This window comes from Apodemus sylvaticus, chromosome 18, assembly GCF_947179515.1.
Source record: "Apodemus sylvaticus chromosome 18, mApoSyl1.1, whole genome shotgun sequence".
Lineage (NCBI taxonomy): Eukaryota > Metazoa > Chordata > Mammalia > Rodentia > Muridae > Apodemus > Apodemus sylvaticus.
The window spans coordinates 6,106,581-6,127,219 of NC_067489.1; the positions used below are offsets into that span (position 1 = coordinate 6,106,581).

At 43.8% G+C, this 20,639-nt stretch overlaps 1 protein-coding gene across 2 annotated transcripts in view; it reads left to right on the forward strand.

The window, feature by feature from the left end:
* The window catches only part of Myo16 (myosin XVI), a 366,311-nt gene that overhangs the window by 177,068 nt on the left and 168,604 nt on the right, over nt 1-20,639 (forward strand). For both annotated transcript variants that reach the window (XM_052162641.1, XM_052162640.1), the window contains exon 20: nt 15,175-15,247. In XM_052162641.1, coding sequence (XP_052018601.1) covers nt 15,175-15,247 — 73 coding nt within the window. The remainder of the gene's footprint in view (nt 1-15,174; nt 15,248-20,639) is intronic.

Sequence of the window (20,639 nt, forward strand, 5' to 3'; positions counted from 1 at the left end):
CTTTGCTTTTACTTGCTGACTAATGCGGAAACCTCGCCTGCAGATGACTGCTAGGTCTCTTTCCGCTGTCCTCTCAGTAGCCAGCTGCATCCTTGTGTGCAGCTGAGGTACACGCTCCCCTGGGGCTGGGCTTGGGTGGCAGGACTGCAGTCAGAGCATGAGTCTGCATTTCTCTGACTGAGCAGCGACTCCTCCAGCAGTGACAGCTGCACACTGCCGCCCGGAGATTGCCGCAGATGTACGGCATGTTTTACTCTTATTTCAGACTTATCATGGATGGTCCTCTCTTATTACAAGGGTATTTTACGTTTTCCCTAAAACTGAGATTTTCAGTTTCATCCTAAGTACTGTTTCATATGAGGGACTGAAACAATTTCATATTTGATTCGATACTCGGGGATCCTGCTCTATTCATTAGTATCCCTGCTTAGTCACCCTGGATTTCAATCTGAGTGAAATCATATTAGTAACATAATTTAACAAATTGGTTCTTTTTAGTGGTTTTAGTGATCTTTATTCTTCTGTACATTCTGTATTAATTTTGATTTTCAAGAATCGTTGTTTTAGGATACAGCCCAGATCACATCCGAGGATGGCTGTTGGGGAGCCTGTCCCTCTGGGGCAAGCTTCTGCAGTGCAGCATTTGTCCGGGCTCTGTCAGCAATGCCCCCTGCTTTCTCCTCAGCTCGCCGAGTGTCCGGCACTCCCTGCTTTTCTTCTTTCTGGACGCTTCCGCTTCACTTGGCTGGCGCTACCACCATGAACTCTGTTCTGCTGCATCTCAGTTTCCTGAGATGCAGAATGGAGAACATCCCAGGCCGATCTTCTCTGCAGAAATCCTGAATTCTCTCTAGGCTTTTCTTATCAGTTCTGATAAGGTTTGTGCTGGGATAGCTTAGTGGTTTCTAATAAGCAATCAGAGGACGCTTCTTCCCGCTGTGCCTCCTGTTTCTCCCACTGCATCATTGCCCTGACCAGGGCTGCCAGAGAGTCGGAAGTGTGTGATGAAATGTCTTTCTTGTCTCGTTTCCAGAAAGATGGCAGTATGGCTAAGACGCGCAGTTATCTTTCCCAAGGAGCTCTTATGTTTCATGTAAACTTTCTAAAATCGATTGGGATGATGACAACCATCTCATTCCTTGCTTCAATGTGTGTATTTTTAATTAATATTTAATTTTTAGTATGGGACTTTCTTTTTGTTTGTTTGTTTTGTCTTTAAGACAGGATCCCATAGCCCTAGCTGGCCTGGAACTCAATAAGCGATTCAGACTGGCCTCAAATTTATAGGGATCCACCTGTCTCGGCCTCTAATGCCAGGGTTAGGGCATGTGTGCGCCACCACACTCACAAGGACATAGGAGTTCTGTATTTATGTCATTTCCAACTCCTCTCTCACAACTGCTGTTTTCCCTGCTCTCTGTCAAATTCATGAGCTCTCCTTTAATTACTATTGTTACACACATCACACACACACACACACACACAGAGGCATGCACAAATGCACATATATAAGTCACTAAGTCCATTTTTTACCTTAAAATATTTTATTTACTTTAATTTTTTATTGTTCAATATGTATTTGTCTGCTTGTGTGTATGTGTACCACACATATATATGTGTACCACATATATATATATATATATGTACCACATATATATATATGTGTACCACATATATATATATGTGTACCCCAGTGTATATGTGTACTTCATGTATGTATGTGCACCACATGTATCTATGTGCACCACATATATGTATATGTACCACATGTATATATTTACACTACATGTATGTATGTGTACCACATGTGTATATATATGTGTGTTTGTACATGTATACCACATATATGTATACCTTATATGTATATTCATCATATATGTACATGCATCACATGTATGCAAGTATGCTATATGTTTATATGTGCGCCACATGCATGTATGTGTACCATACATATGTATATGTGCCACATATATGTCTGTGCACCACATGTCTGTGTACCACATATATGTATATGTACCACATGTAATGTATGTGTGCAACATGAGTGCCTGGTGGCCACAGACTGCAAAGGAGCCATCAGATCTCATGGAGCCCCTGTAGGTGCAGGAACCAAAGCCAGCCCTCTACAATAGCAGACAGTGCTCTCTACCTCTAGGCTCTCTCTTTAGCTGTTTTACTTCTCACCTTGATTCATTCTCCCAGTAGGGGCTCCAGCCCTGTTTTGTTTAGCTTGTTTTGTTTTCATCAGTGAGATAGGATTCTAGTTCTTTCTCCTGGTAGATCTCTTGGCTGTCAAATTCACACTAATGAGTATAAGAGGCAGTCTGTATTTCTGTCCTCTCTGCATTGTTTGTCATGCCATCCAACAGTTAGGGAACAAATTGAGTGTGACCAGGCAGTTTTGTTTATTTTATTTATTTATTTTTTGAGTCATGTATGCCTCCCACAAGATGACCCATTTTCAGGCCATACACTCACTCTGTGTCGATTGCAGGTGCACCTTTATGCTCTTTAGGAAGTTTGTAATTGTGATGGGGATTTGCAGCTCTCAATGTTTGTGTCTTTGGTCTGGCTCAAAATTAGCCTGTATGAATAGTTTCTAAAAAGACTTTTTTGTTGTTGTTAGTGGTGTTTGATTGTCAAGTCTCACGTTCTTTTTGCTGTATTTTAGTTTGTTGTGTTCTTATTTTTGCTCTTTTTGACAATTGTTCTTTTGTTCTCCGAGCTTACAAATTGAATGTTTGTTTGGCATTTTAAAATGATTTTCTTTTCTCTGGGTCTATAAACTACCCTCTACATACCTCCAAGTTCATTCCACAAGTTTTCTGTGTGTTTTAGTTCTAAATATTTTGTCTTTCTGCCATTTCAGAGATGTAATAACAGGCAGTTTGTCAGAGAAGTAAATCTGACACACCACATTTCTCTTCATTCAAATTGAGAATTTTCTTTTCATTAAATAAAGAGATTTCTTTGATTCTTATGAATACAGTACAAGTGACTTCTATTTCTGGGTAGACTTGTTTAAATCGTTCTGCTTATTACCATGGCAACCAAAACTCTGTAATTTAGCAAATATCTGAAGCAAAACCTGTTCTCTAAACAAGCCTCTAGCCCCAGCTACTCCCCTCCCACAGACATGCATGGTGATTTCTTGAAGACCCGGCCATCTTCCTCTATAACCGCATTTGTTTTTCACGATCCTGTGTGAGCATTTCTAGTTCCAAACAGGAAGAAGATCCAGAGGATTGCAAAGGTTTTGCCCCTGTTACCAAAAGCCTCTGGTATATTCTAACACCCAAATGAGATTTGCCAGAACCACACGGCAAATAATAAAGTGCTGCTCTTATTATAAAAATTGCCAGATACCTTGGACAAGATCATAGTTGAATTTAAATATCAATCATAACACTTGTGAGTTGTCTTCAAGAGTGATGTGACTGGTATAAGTAATGGAGGTCTGTCTGCTTTGGTCCTGACTCCATGTTTCCACGAGATTCAACTGATCTGTAGAGATGTGACTGTCAAGTCACCTCATCAAGTGTCATGAGCTTTCTTGTCAATGATGACTTCTAGTCTTTGAAGATACTACCATCTAAAATCAGATTGTTTAAATAAAATCTCTGAGTAGTTAAGTGATTTTTTTAAGGCAGATAAGCCTTCTTCTTCCTTCTTCCTGGATCTTCTTGAATGTGGAAGTCAGCACAAATCATTTTTTAGGACAGAACCCAGGAAGCTCCTGTCATCTTTGCTCAACCACCTCCCGGCGCCTGTGACCTGCTCTGCTCAGAGAAGTAAATGGAATCTGTCCTCAACTCCCCACGCCTATCACTGGGTCACAATGGAAATTAGAATAAACAATCTTCAGAGGGATAAGAACAGGGAATACAGTGTTTATCCTGGCCCTTGGAGATCCCATCTCTGAACATAAAGCCACACTATGCTCCGTGCTGAGCCCCAGTATCAGAAAGTCCACACAGGCTATGTCAGTAACTTCAGTTAAACCTCAGCTTTTGCTTAATAATGTCTCTTGACCAAGGAGACTGTATCCAGTAAGCGAAGCCTGCTGGAGCTGGTTGGAATCATGGTGGGAGGTTTGCCCTCTGCACAAACTGCCTCCCTGGAGACACACCCATCCAAGTCTGGCTTCTTCAGGTGTGCAGCTGGATCCAGGGTGAGGGGACACTGGGCGTGGTTCTCACATACTGACATTATGTTTAGTTAGGCTGGGAACTAGACTGTCATCCTGTACACCAACATGGGGCGTCAGATCAGTATTATTCTTTTCTGTTTTTACATAAACATAGACAGAGAGGGTTTTGTAAATGGTGGGATTTCACAGCAACAAAGGGAAGGGTTTGGGATGTGAACCCTGATAGATCTTGTTCCAAACCCTTCATTTTTCCAATGTGCTTATTCTAAGGAAGATCATTAGAAGGATTGGCGGGAGGGGGGGAGGCGCTAAAGAGATGTGTCAGCAGTCATGAACACTGGCTCTTCAGGTTCGATTCCTATCACCTATGTGTGGGCTCACAACTACCTATAACTCCAGTTCCAAGGAATCCAACACACTCTTCTGCCCCACCTCCACCCCACTCCCACAAGATGCACACATAGTATACAGGCACACATTCAAAGAAAACATTGAAAAAGACAATTTTAAAGATTAAACAATAGGGCTTGGGGAGGGAGGGGTTTGTCTTAAACTTGGAATGGTTTAGAGTTGATTCTTTTTATGTCAGTAATTTCTTTACACTCATTGAAATTAGGATTTTAGTAAAGATTTTCCAAATGTGAGCCATGCCCAAGGGCAAGTCGGTCCTCAGATACTTAGCATCTGGGTATGCAGGTATCTGCAGCTTTTGCTAACTGGGTGTGTGAGTGCATCTGCAAACACATCCAGTGAACTGGCAGACCTGCTAATGAGTGGCAGGCAGCCATGCTGAAAACCACGTCAGGGAAGGCGCTCCCTGCTCTGCTGCATGGCGGTCCAGGGCTTCATTCTTATTCTTCCCTGCACCCATGCCTCCAAGTGTGGCTTGGGTGCTCCCTCGGCACTTTGATCCATCATCTTACAGAGCCTCGCCATCTGAAACCTCCTCCAGGCGATAAAGACCTCTGTTTTTGGTACTTACATTAGACTGTAAAGACACCCAGAAGCTTTCTTTTAAAACACACGGCAAAACTCGAGCCTAGGGGTGAGGGGCAGGAAAATGCTGATCAAAGGCGCAAGTGGTGAATGAGTGGCAGGCAGAGGTGCAGACACTAACGTGACAACTGTTCTCACCACAGAGAGATGGAATGAGGATCTAGCACAACACTAGTGACAAACACACACACTGTACTAGCTGTTTTTGTGTGTCAACTTGACACAGTCTGGAGTTATCACAGAGAAAGGGGCTTCAGTTGAGGAAGTGCTTCCATGAGATCCGGCTGTAGGGCATTTTCTCAATTAGTTAACAAGGGGGAGGGCCCCTTGTGGGTGGTACCATCTCTGGGCTGGTATTCTTGGGTTCTATAAGAAAGCAAGCTGAGCAAGCCAGGGGAAGCAAGTCAGTAAGGAACACCCCTCCATGGCCCCTGCATCAGCTCCTGCTTCCTGAGCTGCTTGAGTTCCAGTCCTGACTTCCTTTGGTGATGAACAGCAATGTGGAAGTGTAAGCTGAATAAACCCTTTCCTCCCCAACTTGCTTCTTGGTCATAACATTTTGTGCAGGAATAGAAACTCTGACAAAGGCACACACACACACACACACACACACACACACACACACACGCAGATGCTAAGTGAGCTGATGACAACTGTTCTCACCACTGAGAGATGGAACAAGGATCTAGCATGACACTAGTGACACACACACATGCACACACACACACATGCACACACACACACACACACAACACACCATGTGATTCACATTCACGCATTAACTTTTTTTTTAAGTAGTAAAATGCAAAAGAAGGGTTTGAGTTCGGATGCAATTATCAGGAAGAGACAAAAACCATAAAACAAAAACAAAAACAAACTGTCAGAAGTTAAACTGTTATAATAATAGTAAGAAGAAAACAGTAACAAAGCCTGGACGTCCTGACAGAAGCCCTGGCTAATGTGTTGGGAAAACGTGCGGACATCCAGGTCTGTGCTTGCGAATGCATCTAAGGAGGGGCTGTTGATGTGCGCGTGCAGCGCTTGAGTCTGCTGGCTGGGCTCTCATTTCTCAAGGGCTGACCAGCAGAGACCTGGACTCCTGTTCTGAGCTTGCACTTAGCATGAAGGGGATCCTGAGGGAAACGCCTTTGCTCATGAGTCTCCATGTCCTCAGCTCTCGAAGCTACGCTTGCCATTCCCTTTGAGGCGCAGAGGCTCAGCCTTTGTAGGTTTCTGCTAGCTTTTGTGATTTCGTGACCCGTGAATTTGGATGTTTGACTACACTAAGTTTGAAACAAAAAAATACCTCACACACTCAACCACACAGCACCCAGGACGCAGGTGGCTTCATCAGAACAGCTGAAGTTGGAAGGATGCCATGGGTCATTTTCTTCCAGAATTATTAAATCTCACTCATGTGTGTGTGTGTGTGCGTGTATGTGTTTGTGTATGTGTGTGTGTGAATGTGTGTGTGTTTGTGAATGTGTGTGTGTGTGTTTGTGCATGTGTGAGTGAGTGTATATGTATGTGTGTGACTGTGTGTGAATGTCAGTGTGTGTGTGTGAATGTGTGAGTGTGTGTTTGTGCATGTTTGTGTGTGTGTTTGTGTGTGTATATGTGTGTTTGTGCATGTGTGAGTAAGTGTGTGTGCATGTGTGAGTGTGTGTGAATGTGTGTGTGTTTGTGTATGTGCTTGTGCATGTGTGTGTGAATGTGTGAATGTGTGTGTATGTATGTGTTTGTGCATGTGTGAGTGTTTGTGTGTGTTTGTGTGTGTGTTTGTGTGTTTGTGTGTTTGTGTGTATATGTGTGTATATGTGTGTGTTTGTGCATATGTGAGTGTGTGTGAATGTGTAAGTATATGTGTTTGTGTATGTATGTGTGCTTGTGCATGTGTACATGTGTGTGTGAGTGTGTTTGTGCATGTGTGTGTGTGTGTGTGTGTTTCTCCCTATTCCTGCCAGGAGTTCTGGTTTGCTTGGTTTTTTTTTTTTAATTGAAAATTTATCTAACTCAAGGCAAAAGACAAAATGAGAATAGTAAGGAGTCTAAGAACCAGAGGACCAAGATACCTGTTGTGAGATAGCATCTTCAGAGTGTGTCAAGGAAGCTTCACCCATGAGCTCCCCAAAACTATGGTAGCATCCACTAAATTGTGCTAATCGATATTCTCTGAGTATGGGGACGAGCGCCCAGGGCTCCACGGATTATGGAACAAGTTTGAAGTGCACAACAGCCTGCCTCCCAGGGATACAGCCTGCCCATATCTAGGGACATTCCAACCACTTCCGCCCCTCTGCTCACAGTCATAGCTCCCGATTGAGCTGCTTATTAGGCCCATCGGGGAATGGTGGCATGAGGTCACTGTCTCCCAAAGCATCTGCGGACTATTGGCCCACTATGCTCACAAAGCAGGTTCATCCTCTCTTCAACAGAGAGCCGCCCTTGTTCTCAGGGCTCCAGGCGCAGTGCACTAAGGAGCTATGCTCAAGATAGCGGACACCTGAGGTGTGCTTGGAGGAACCTTGGAGTCTGAGTTTGTCTCTCAGGGGCTCTGATATGGAAAGCTTTGGAGGGACCCTGCAGACATGAAGCCATCCCAGGTCCTCGCGTTGGCAGTGACCTCTCTCAGGCCCTCCTCACTCTGTGAGTCTTCTGAGAATTGCTAGAAGATGCAGACACATTTCACTGTCCCCACATGATCATCCTTAAGGGCGCATGGGAGTCTTTACATGGGCCTATCCTCTTTACATTTACAAAGTCCTTCTCCATGTCTGCCCTCTGTGGTAAAGGTAGGCACAGTTTCCTGTAGCAAGCAATCTTCTCATACCGATAAGACACAGAGGTAAAAATAAGATTAATGGACTTAGGAGAGCTTTCACTCTGAGAAGCCAGGCATTCTGAGAATTGTCTGAAGGACCTCTGGCATTCTGGACCCTTTCCTGTAGGCTGAGCCAGTAGTTTTATGGAATCCTCATGAGAAAATGTCCCAAACTTCTCTGTCTCTGGAAATGGAATCTTAGACTTCAGGCCACACGAGGTAAACTCTGAATTACTCTCTGTCTTAGTCAGGGTTTTACTGCTGTGAACAGACACCATGACCAAGGCAACTCTTATAAGGGCAACATTTAATTAGGGCTGGCTTACAGGTACAGAGATTCAGTCCATTGTCATCAAGGTGGGAGCATGGCAGCGTCCTGGCAGGAATGCTGCAGACAGAACTGAGAGCTCTCCATCTTCATCTGAAGGCTGCTAGCAGAATATTAGCCTCCAGTCAGCTAGGACAAGGGCTTCCAGGAAGCTAGGATGAGGGTCTTAAAGCCCACAGCCACAGTAACACACCTACTCAGGCAAGACCATACCTACTCCAACAGGGCCACATCTTCTAACAGTGTCACTCCCTGGGCCAAGCACATACAACCATCACACTCTCCTTAACTCAGGCCATGCTGTGCATACATCAAAGCCCACAGATCTTAGATTCTTGGTGGAACTTAAAGGGTTGTCTTTAGTAGGTAGATTTTGGATACACACACACACACACACACACACACACGAACATATGCACAAAGCAGGAGAAGCAAACACCTGGCCTGATTTCTTTGTTATGTCTCCTTTTTCTCAAAAGAAATCTATGTGTAATGTGTAAACTTTCAGAACCATCACTCCTTCTGTGAGAATATACAGCAACCACAAAGGCCCACTCTAGTCTGTGCCTTTGACTCAGGACACATGAGGCCACCATTTTTCCTCTGCAAGAAGTGACATCTTTGTCCTGAGTGCACCCTGAGATGCAGCATTCAGCTCATCACAGTAGGCGTCTGCTGAAGACAGACACCGAGTGGACAGGTGGAGGCTGTGCTACTTGCTTTTCCTGTTGTTGTGATCAAATACCTGATAGGAAGTAAGTTAAGTGAGGAAGGATTTTCTTGGGTTTGAGGGTATAGCCCATCACGGTTAGGACAAGTGGTCCATGTGGACAGAAGTGTGCATCTGAGACTCCTAGTCACATCTCGGTGAGCAAGGAAGCACAGAGCAGGGAATTCTGGGAAGTGCTCACCCTTCTCCCCACCATGCCCTTATATCCAGTCCATGGAATGGTGGTGTCTACATTTGGGGAAGGCCTTATCCACTCCGTTAATCATCTCCAGAAATGCCCTAGTAGACATGCCCAGAAGCCAAGTTGACCTTCCCAGACAGAAGTGAACACAGGAGGGATACATTCAACATGATGGTGACTACGTCCAACCTCTTGAGAACATGTGTCATTTCTTCTTCAAGGTCTAGGCCACTCGGAAGCTTTATCTGGAATGTACTTGCCCGCAGTTATCTTTCTGATAATAAATGGTGCTTGGGGATTTGTAGCAGGCAGAGTTGGTCATAAAATGTCATATCCTCATGTCATTCTGGACTTTCCAATGACAAGATAAATATTATCTAAGCACCCATCACTTATCATTTCTTTACCTGGCAAACTCTGCCCTCTGTATACATAGTTACACGCACATGAGCTCACATATCTTTACTATTCTACTGATGCTCATCTACCTTAGAGTCTGGCCATCCACGCAGAGTTCTGTGGACTCTGCCAATATTGATGACCTGTGGCCTCCAACCACAGGAGCCTCGGGTGACCTGTCCTTCCCATCCTATTACTTGGGTGGTGGCTTCTTTCACCTGATGTCCAAATTTGAGATAAATGCTCAACATTGAATGCAACTGTTATGAGTTAGTAATTTTATTTTGCTTCTGTCCAAGATTCCTCTATAAAAAAAAGTAGCAATATACCAACACAGGTGTCTGGTTTACCTTTACCACTCTTATTGCATGAACAAAGATGTCCCAAGATGCTCGTATATGTCTTCAATTGGATATATGAACTTGTTCTTTTGGATCTATGTCCAGACGTGGAATTTCTGGGTCATTCTACAATCAGTTCTTTAGTTCAGTAAAGGAAGCCAAATCACGCACCACATTTCCTATTTAGGCTGTCTCTAGACACAGATGAAGGCTGTAGTTGCTTCATTCCTCAACCACTGAGTTTTGCACCTGGGCCGTTTTCATTTACAGTAACTATTCATCTGTGTTTCCGATTTTAAAACCGTCATTTTAATGACTAGAGAGCAATTGGTGGCGTAGTGATGTTTCCTTTACTCAAGCTCCTGTCATGTGAAATGAGAGCTGTTTTAGATTTAGAATGCAAGCATTGATATCATTTAAATATTGTTTGTGGGTTTTTTGAAATAATTAAGGCATGCAGTAGGCTGACTTGATTCCTGTCTCTGAGGATACTCTTGGTAATGAGTCTCCACACATCACCGCTGTAAATGGAGGCTCTCACAAGGGGACATGTGTTCCCTAACAGCACTAAACTGCGCTTCAGATTTCACGGGTAGGAAGGAAATAAGTAACTTTATGCACTTTCATGGAAGCCACGTGGCTGGTGAAGGCACAGCTGGCAGGTGCCCCAGCACAGTCCACCCCTTCATGGGACCCCCAATACTAACCTCTGTGTGAATCCAGCTGTTCCCAGAAGCTCTGAGGCAGACAACAAGGCTCAAGTGTGGCCTGCATCTGGAATGATTCTTAGCCAGCCTGGTGCCCCATTGGTCATCTATCTTCCAAAACCGAAGATTTGCCTGTAACTAAGTTGACAGCTTTCTGCTGAGATTTTCTGTGGATAGTTAGCTGTCCAGGAGAACTTCCCACATCCAGGCCTTACATGGGCTCCCTTACCATGTATTGGACTTGGGCTTGACCGTGCTCTATCACTATTTCTGACTGGGCATCTTTTCACATTGTATTTTTATTTTGTGGTTAAGTACGTTTGGAGACCCTTTCCTGAGCCTACTCATAGCTCAGGGAACTGTTCAGAAAACTTCTGTGTGTGAGAACGAGCTTAGCTGACTCTCACCTGCGGTGACTCTCACCTGCGGTGACATATCATCCCAGAGAGCACGTTTAAGTCTGAGGATATTTCTTTATATTCAAACCTCCCACCTATTCACAAGCATGTGATCAAACACAGTTAGTGGCACAGTAGTTAACATTTATATGATATAAAAGGTGTTTAATTTACTAATAAACTAATGTAAGTTATCAGCCACCATAAAAGCTCCATGGACAACCCTCAGATAAGTTAGGTAAAATGGTCGAGGTCATGAGTTCACCTGGAAGACTGGATGTCAATAGGTCTGAAACCCTCTCTCTGTTTCTCTCTTCTAGAGCCTCGATATGGAGTGGCATAGCTGTGTAACAGGCCTGGAACTTTCCAGAGGAGGAGCTATGTCGCTCACTTGTAGCACAGGCTATGTTGATCAGTGTGTAGCACAGGCTATGTTGATCAGTGTGTAGCACAGGCTATGTTGATCAGTGTGTAGCACAGGCTATGTTGATCAGTGTGTAGCACTGGCTATGTTGGTCATTCGTAGCATAGGCTATGTTGATCACTGTATAGCAAAGGCTATGTTGGTCACTGTGTAACGTAGGCTATGTTGGTTACTGTGTAGCACAGACTATGTTGGTCACTGTGGAGCACAAGCTATGTTGGTCACTGTGTAACATAAGCTATGTTTGTCACTGTGTAGCATAGGCTATGTTGGTCACTGTGTAGCATAGGCTATGTTGGTCACTGTGTAACGTAGGCTATGTTGGTCACTGTGTAGCACAGACTATGTTGGTCACTGTGGAGCACAAGCTATGTTGGTCACTGTGTAACATAAGCTATGTTGGTCACTGTGTAGCATAGGCTATGTTGGTCACTGTGTAGCACAGACTATGTTGGTCACTGTGGAGCACAAGCTATGTTGGTCACTGTGTAGCATAGGCTATGTTGGTCACTGTGTAGCATAGGCTATGTTGGTCACTGTGTAACATAAGCTATGTTTGTCACTGTGTAGCATAGGCTATGTTGGTCACTGTGTAGCATAGGCTATGTTGGTCACTGTGTAGCATAGGCTATGTTGGTCACTGTGTAACGTAGGCTATGTTGATCACTGTGTAGCACAGATTATGTTGGTCACTGTGGAGCACAAGCTATGTTGGTCACTGTGTAGCATAGGCTATGTTGGTTTGCCCTTGCAACCTCGAATGCCTCCCCCAGGTGACTAGTTAATGACAGACACATGTAATACAGACCAGAAACCTCAGGGGAGTTTTCTGCCCTCTCTATGTGGTTACTAAGCACCTCTACCTGCTGTCAACATTGCCCTGCAATCCTGGGAGAAGAGAAGGTTGTTGTGGTGGGACAGTGTCTCTGGCATCTATTGGTACTTTCTTTAAATTCTACCAAAATCGTGTTGTAATGTAAAGGACCCTATTGTCAAAATCAGTAGGACCAACCAGGAGAGGCAGCTGAGTGAGGGATAGGGTTAATAGAGCATAATGTAATAGAAGCATAATATCAGGAGACTCACAGAAGGGAGTGCCCACTCTTGGATTATGGGTACATTCAAGAAAGTGCTTGCCCCTGAGATGGATGGGGGTGGGGGGAGGTGGGGGGTTGGTAGCCACTCCTGAGATAGGCACTTGACTTTCAGAAGAGGTATTTCCCTGTATCCTGGCTATGGGCCCTGCATAGCCCTGGTTAGTGACAGAGAGGGCACAGTACCCATCTCAGTCTCTCACTGGAGCGCCTAGCCTCTGCTCCACAGAAGGTTCACACCTCTTTCTTTCCCAGTAGAAAGTCTTCAGCAGTAAAATTCACATGGACTTTTAAATAAAAGGTTTTGAATAAGCTTAATGAAAAATTTGTTATAGTCGTGCAGGATGTTTAGAGGACTATAAAATGCTCTCAGGCTGACCAGTCTGCAACAACTCTCTTCTTATGTCTTCCATTTTGCCCTGTAAAGTGGGTATATTTATTTTGTTAACTTGTGTGTGTGCTTGTGTGCATGTGTGTGTACTTGAGTGCATATAAGACATGCATGTTACATATAGAGGTCCGAGGACAACCTTAGGTGTCAGGTCTCCCCTTCCACCGTGTGTGAGAAAGGGTCTCTCCCTTACTGCTGCATGCACTAGGCTAGGTGGTTTACAATCTTCCTCAGCCTGCATTTTCTGGTAGGAGCACTAGGGTTGCAAATGCAAGCCACCACATTCAGCCTTCTGCATGGATTCTGAGGATACACACACACACACACACACACACACACACATGGGTCCTTCCTTGTGCTTGCATGCCAGGAACATTATCTACTGAGCATCCCTCGTGCATGTTTTCACATGATTAACATTATAAGATTTTCAATTCTTCTAAGGGACACATTCATGTCTAGCTTTTCTCTCGACTTTCTGTTGCTGCTGAGTATTTTTGATGTTTTTATATAATTTTGTAAACACCAATAGAATATTTGGTGATTATCAGAATGACAAGGCATCCATACAAAGTAAACATGAAGTGTGTTTATCTTTTCTGGGCTTGCTACACTTCCTGCCGACTCTCTTATGTCTCTACTTGGGCAATACTCTGTTTAGACCCTGTGTTTTCCTTCCTATGAAAGTGACCATTTTATTGCATCAATGTACAGTGGCATTTAATTCCTTATCTTGATAATGATAATCAGAGACAGCTAGAGTCTGGGAGTTGAGGGTGTGTCTGTGTCTCAGCAAAATGGCAGAATGATGTGGCCTTCAGGATAGCCCTCAAGGTTGTGGTAAAGAATATTGAAAACATGAGTACAAAAATGTATAATTTCTCAGCTATGTAAAATTTAAGGATGCAATATGAATTGTATAAAGATCTTCACAGATCTAAAGGAACTGAGGCAGCTGTACTATGAGCCAGCTTTTCAGAAAGATACAAAGACTGGCAGATACAAAGGTAGGTAGACTCCTGAGTTCAAGGTCAGCCTGAAAGAGAGGAAGTTTAAGTCCAGGGCTAAGTGTGGTCAGAATGGTAATTCCAGAGCAGGGTCCCACGCAGCTGTCTATAGTCTGCGCTTGTGTTTGCTGTCTCTCCTAAGAATCAGGTGGCTGGGGGCATTCGATGCTGATTCATGGAATAGCCAAAAGAGAACCTCGGGTAAGAGACTGGTATGTGAATAAAAGACTGGGTTTTTGTTCTTCAAGAGATGAGCTTTCCAGAGAATTTTTAGAAATACAACAAAGAACTGCTTGTCGAACTGCCTTGAGCAGAACCTAGGCCATCCACTTGGACCCATAATTTGACTTTGAGTCATTTATTTTGCTGCTCTCGAATACCCCATCTCTCATAACCTCTCTCCAAGCTGATGCCAATCCCTGGCAGTTCTTGTCCACAAGTCTCCTATGATAGTCTAGCCATGTTTTTAGCATGAATGCCTTCCTATGGAAACACAAGTGCAAATGATTAAAATATTTTCAAGTTTTGTACAATCCTCCCAAATAATTTCGGAGGAAAGATCTGTCAACACAAGCTTCAAAAATGTGTGTATGTCAAAAGACCTCTCATTTGTTCCTGGAAGTCGGGTGCTCAGAGCCACCTCACCTGCAGAGTGGACCTCGACACTAGGAACCAACACTAAGATTGTTGCGAATTCCCAGAAAGACAACTCACATGGAATAACTTTCATTGTAAATAGTCCTTTTGGAAGTTCACAGTATGAAGTGTCTAAATTTGACCCATCAGAGATTGTTGATCCCCTAATATTGTACTTACACAGGATGAGGCAGCTCTAGACTATGTGAAGATCCAGGAAGACAAGAGAACAGATAGAGAATACAGAGGGAGACACTAAGCCTGTGGATCCATGGTTCTGAAGGACAGTGGGTCTGGTCTAGTGGGAAGGACACAGACACAACTTCAGAGAAGCAAATATTAAGTCATCCATCCATAGTGACACTTGTAACTAGCTAGAAAGCAAGGTGTCTTTCTCGATGTGTGGTTTGAGGAGCCATGAAGGAGTGGCCCAGTGCTGCCGATTCTCAGATTTCACTATTTGCCCATGGTTCCTTTAAGCCAGGAGTGATGTGCTATGCTGTGTAATTGCAGTTTTCTCAAACAATAGGCTACTGAGAATTCCCACTTATGCTGCTGTGTTTCCTTTCAGCCTACAGACACTGGATATTGGAATACTGGACATTTTTGGTTTTGAGGAATTTCAAAAGAATGAATTTGAGCAAGTAAGTTTTCTTTTAAAATCTTGTGAACGTTTATTGATTTTTACAAGTCATGCTTCATGCTAAGACATTCCAATACAGACTTACGAAGCATTTCCTCTCTTTAGTTCAAGTTAGCATCTTGGTGTCTTGACAACCCATTGCCTCTCTACAGTTTTGGGACTCCCAGGAGGTTCATGTGCTCAGAGTCACCTATTTCTATGTTCTTGCGAATGTCCTTAGCAGTGCCTGGGCACATGGGCACTGCACTAGAGCAGAAGGTGGAGGCCAAGGACATTTGAAGTCAGGAAGCAGCCCTAAGAAAGCTTAGCTTGCATCAGAGTTCAGGGGCCTGCTGTGCCTCACTCTGTTGTTTGTGGGCTCCTCTTGTGTGACATTCACACACAGAAGTATTGGAAATCCACAGGCACGTCGGGGAGTCAATACCTGCCTTCATTCACCGTCTGTGGAGGATACTTTTAAGAAAGATCTGACTTGTTTGTACATCTTAATAGTACTGCAGGAATAGTTTGTAAATCAAATTAAATGTAGTCAAATGTAAATATTAAAGAAAAGCAGAGATACTCTTAGCGGCCTGCAGTGTGGCCATGTAACTGTACAGCACTTGGAGGAAATCCAATTTGTTGCTGTTTATGTGTCGAACTACACGTAATTTGTGAGTGATTTGTTGACTTTTTTTCTTAAATGTACAATGTGGGTTATCAGTGACACTGGACAAGGATTCACATAGAATCCATGCAAAAGCCTCTGTATCTTTTAGTAGCAGAGATGTCTGGGCTAAGGTGTATTATCTGTTATCATTCTGGCTTTCTCTACTTATGTGAACAACTGGCTTGCAGAGTTAGATGAGGCAGTGACAGTAGAGGCTGGGATGGTGTAGAATAACCTGCTGTGTGGTTTTCTGTCTGTGTGGGAACACTAGTGGAGCATCATCTCAGTTTTGAGTCTAGAACAGTTCTACATTTCCAATCCAGAGTGAAGAAAGAAAAACTGGTTAGAAGTAAGGCCGCACAGGCCATGGCTTTCTTCCTTCATGCTTATGGTTCACACCTGCCTGTGTGTGTTGTTCATACCAACACACCTCCCTGTGTGCTCTTCACACCTGCCTGAGTGTTGTTCACACCTGCCTATATGTGTTGTTCACACCTGCCTGTGTGTATTGTTCACACCTGCCTGTATGTGTTATTCACACCTGCCTGTGTGTATTGTTCACACCTGCCTGTATGTGTTATTCACACCTGCCTGTGTGTATTGTTCACACCTGCCTGTATGTGTTATTCACACCCGCCTGTATGTGTTCTTCACACTTGTCTGTATGTGTTTTTCACACCTGCCTGTATATGTTGTTCACACCTGCCTCTGTGTGTTGTTCACAGCTGCCTATATGTGCTGTCTATACCCGCCTGGATGTGTTGTTCATACCTGCTTGTATGTGTTGTGTAACAGGAGTAATAAAAGACATAGGAGTAGGAACAGGAGAGCCTGCACACTGCTCCCAGGTCTGCAGGCTGCTCTGTTGAGCTCTGTTCATTCCTTGAGTATTGTCTGCTCTCATTTGAAGATCTCATATACACCTTAGGAAAAACATACAAATACATATATATGCATGCATACACACACACATACACATACCTCCAGGTATGCAATGATATCCACCGTATGCCTGTGTCCCAGTAAATGACACATAGAAGTCATACTGGAAGGATGTCCCAGGAGCCCCATTCTGGGAAGACCGGCCTCTGAGACCCGTGCTCCACAGGCAGACTCAGCTTGCATGTCCATCTGTGCTCCTAGGATGACACACACAGCATTCATGTTGCCTACATATTAAAACATGGGCATTGTACAACCACCACAGGCTCCTTTATTCTGTCTTTGTGCTGAATGTCTTAATGAAGTATTTCAGAATGTACTCACAGCTTGTGATTTCTGGGTATCAGGAAAGGGACATTTTCCCTTCAGATCTAACAAATGAATCTATCTTTTGTTTAAATGTGAGTTTAACACATTGAGGAACTGATGGGTAAAATGTCAAGATCAATTCTTGGACTTTGATCATAAAAGAATAATTTTTTAACATGCCATTTTCTTAGTTGGCCTGCCTTGCTGCTGTACATAACTGTGACTAGGAATCTTCTAGAAAGATAAAGTTGTTTCTCAGTGTGAATGCAACAGTATCTTTACCTGGAAGCAGTAAATTCCAAAATTTGCATATGAACTTTTTTTTTAAGGCCACTGGTTTAATTCTCTGTGGATTTCTTTGTTGCTAGCGGGATGTCCTCATTTTCCATTCCACTGCACACATAAGTCGCCGTTCTTAAGGAATCACTGTTGTAGTCTCGAGCATACCTAAGGGACAGTATTCCCCTTATAAGCATTCATTCTATCCTGTTTTGAGCTTATTGACTGATAGATCTACTCTTGCCTGGACTGCCAGCTCCAGCAGGTTTGAAATTGTGTCTGGTACATCATTTTGTACATAACTGAATTTTATCAAATATGTTTGCAATTGAAATTTATAGAAAAAAATTGGTAAGGAGGAAATCCTCACAGTAGGTTTCCAGCTGAAGAGAGACACCCTAGGGGAGAAAGTAGGCTATACTCCAAAGCCCCAGAATCCCTACCTCTGCGTTCTCTTGCCAGATCGGCCTGGTGCTATGGGCTGTTCATGGTCTCCATGATACTGTCACAAATAACCCTACACTGGTTAAATAGTTTATGGTCATCGTCCTCACCTCTGAAGGTTGGAAATCCAAGAGCAAGGTGCCACAGTTTCCAGGTTCTGTGTCTGCTAAGGACACCTTCTCAATTGGAGATTCTTTTTTCCTGTGTCTTCTCTATGTCAGACACAACACCCCCACCCCCACAAAAGCAGCAATGCTGTTCACAAGGACAGTGGTCCTATTCACAGATCATCACCTCCCAGCACCATCACTAATGGGATGAGATTTCATTGTAGGTAGGTGGTGTGATGGGAGGCAGCTTTCTAACAAGTTGTGATTTCTTGTATTATAGTGAAGATGGTTTTCTAGAGTATATAACTTGACAGTGTGTTAGATGTTTCAGTGGAGATTAATATGCTATGGTGGTCTTTTACATGACAGATGGAAGGCAGGCAGGGTAGAAGGAAGGAAGGAAGGAAGGAAGGAAGGAAGGAAGGAAGGAAGGAAGGAAGGGAGGGAGGGAGGGAGGGAGGGAGGGAGGGAGGGAGGGAGGGAAAGGAGAGGGAGAGCAGTAGGAACTTAGGAACAGAATGAGAGGGAGGGAAGCCTATACGATGACTGTTCATGAGCGAGCCAGGAATTAGAAAACCCAAAAGCAGAAAAGCACAATATGATAAACCATGATGCTGTCCTCTGCACAATCCCGCAGGGGAAACTGCGCAGTAACTAATATTTTTTTTCATATAAGATGCAGAGAAAGTGGTGAGGGGAAGAACTGTACATTAAGGCCAACGTAAACACATACAGATCAGTTGACATGTGAAGGGCATTGACCCTGGGATTTTCATTTAAGAGTAAGAGACTGTGGGCAGATTAAGGAATATGCTATGCAGATACCAGATTAAAATTAAAGTCCACTCATGGTGGAAGTCCAGAATGCTTAAGAAGTTAAGGCACAAATACAGATGATGCCTCTGGTTCCCAGGGTCAGGAGTTTAAGCACGTCTAAGGGACAGGCAGCCCTTGGTGCTCGAGCTGGGGGCCTCAGCTAGGTCTCCATTCTCAGCTGGCCCTCCCTCAGCTCGCCTTCACTGGCTCCCTTAGGCGGGCCTCTGTGGAGGTTGATCTGAGAGGGCTACTTGTATGTTGTAAGTCAGTTGGCCAGTTCCCTTTGTAGCCCTTCAAAGGAGCAAGCGTAGGGTCACAGTAGCCTGACCAGTGCTCCACCGTCACACGTCGGACCCTCTGTAAGTTGGTGTCATCTCAAGCTACCATGTTCATGAAGGAGGGCAAGTAGAGACTGCTTCTTCTAATCGTTCCTGTGGAGAAGATGCTGCAGAAGGCTTGATGATGAAAAGCTGCTACTTTAGCTTTAAGTGGTCATCCTCCAAGTGGTTTGGACTGTAGCAGATCCCTGAAAGCTACACAGATCCCAATACACACCCATATGCTGAATAAGTGATGGGCGATCTCAGAGTGAGCTTAACTCATTTCCGATGCAGATTCCAAAGCCAAACTTACAGAATATGACTGTCTCTGTAAAGTGTTTTCTGCTCCGGGTGGTTTTATGGACAAAAAGAAAGCAGTTATAAGGCCACATGGCATTTTTAATACACTTCTTACCATATCAGATTCCATGTATATGAAGAGTATTAGAGGCCTCTTCAGGTAAGCTGATGTATGCAAACTATGAGCATCTACACTGTGAGCTTAAGTTCTGTTTCTCAGAAGAGGCTCTGTACATTTATTTGCATTATTTGGCACTAAAGCAAAGCTCCCCGATAGTTTATGTCACTCTCAGTGGAATGAAACCCTGCTGTATTGGTGCTCACGAAAGCAGTCTAACCCTGAGTCCATCATAGGACTGACCCAAGCCTTTACAATTAGTATCCATTTTCTAAACTCCAGTTGTTTCTCCTTAATGACAGGCATCTTTATTATTTCTTCAAAGATAGGATAGTAGCTGTTGAGAGTTTACAAACAATACCCCATTAATAAGTTTTACACATTGTTGTTTACAGCGGAATTCTACACCAAATCTATTTGAAAGCAATCAATTAGTCAAAATGGAAGAGGCAGGAATACCTCTCCATCCTTGCACCAGGGCGATTAAAAGAAAGTGCTTCAGAACAAAGCATTTATATGAGTCTATGTGCATACTAGAAACATATTCAACGTTAATGTCAAGGTCCTACTTCAGCTTGATTAATGTGGAATCATGCAGGAAACACGCCTCTGGGGCCATGACTGGAAAGGCTTAATTGAGGAGCAAAGTCCCACCAAGTGTGTGGAGCAACACTGGCTCACGGCTGAAGACCTGGGCTGAGTAAAAAGGAGAAGGGAGAAAGCCAGATGGGTCCAGCTTTCCTCTGCCTCCTCCAGCTGACAGCAGTCAGCACACTGTCCCAGTGGGGCTGGCGTGCACCCTCCCACCAGGAGGCGAAAGACAGCTTTCTCTCCCTTAGGCTTCCCTTGTTACAGCAACAAGAAAAGGAATGAAGACGATGAATAGTACTTCATTATTGCATATTTATTTCTTAATAATCAATATCACCAAATTGAACATCAATTAATACTATGTAATAGCCCCAGAGAAGACGGAATGTTCTCAGGATTAACACAGTTGCTGTCTGGAAAGACCCTGAAGTCCTAATGGTAAACTAGGGGAGCACTTTGGGTGATCTTGGCACATTATAGACAACGAATAGTTTCCTTAGGCTTCTCCTTTGAGT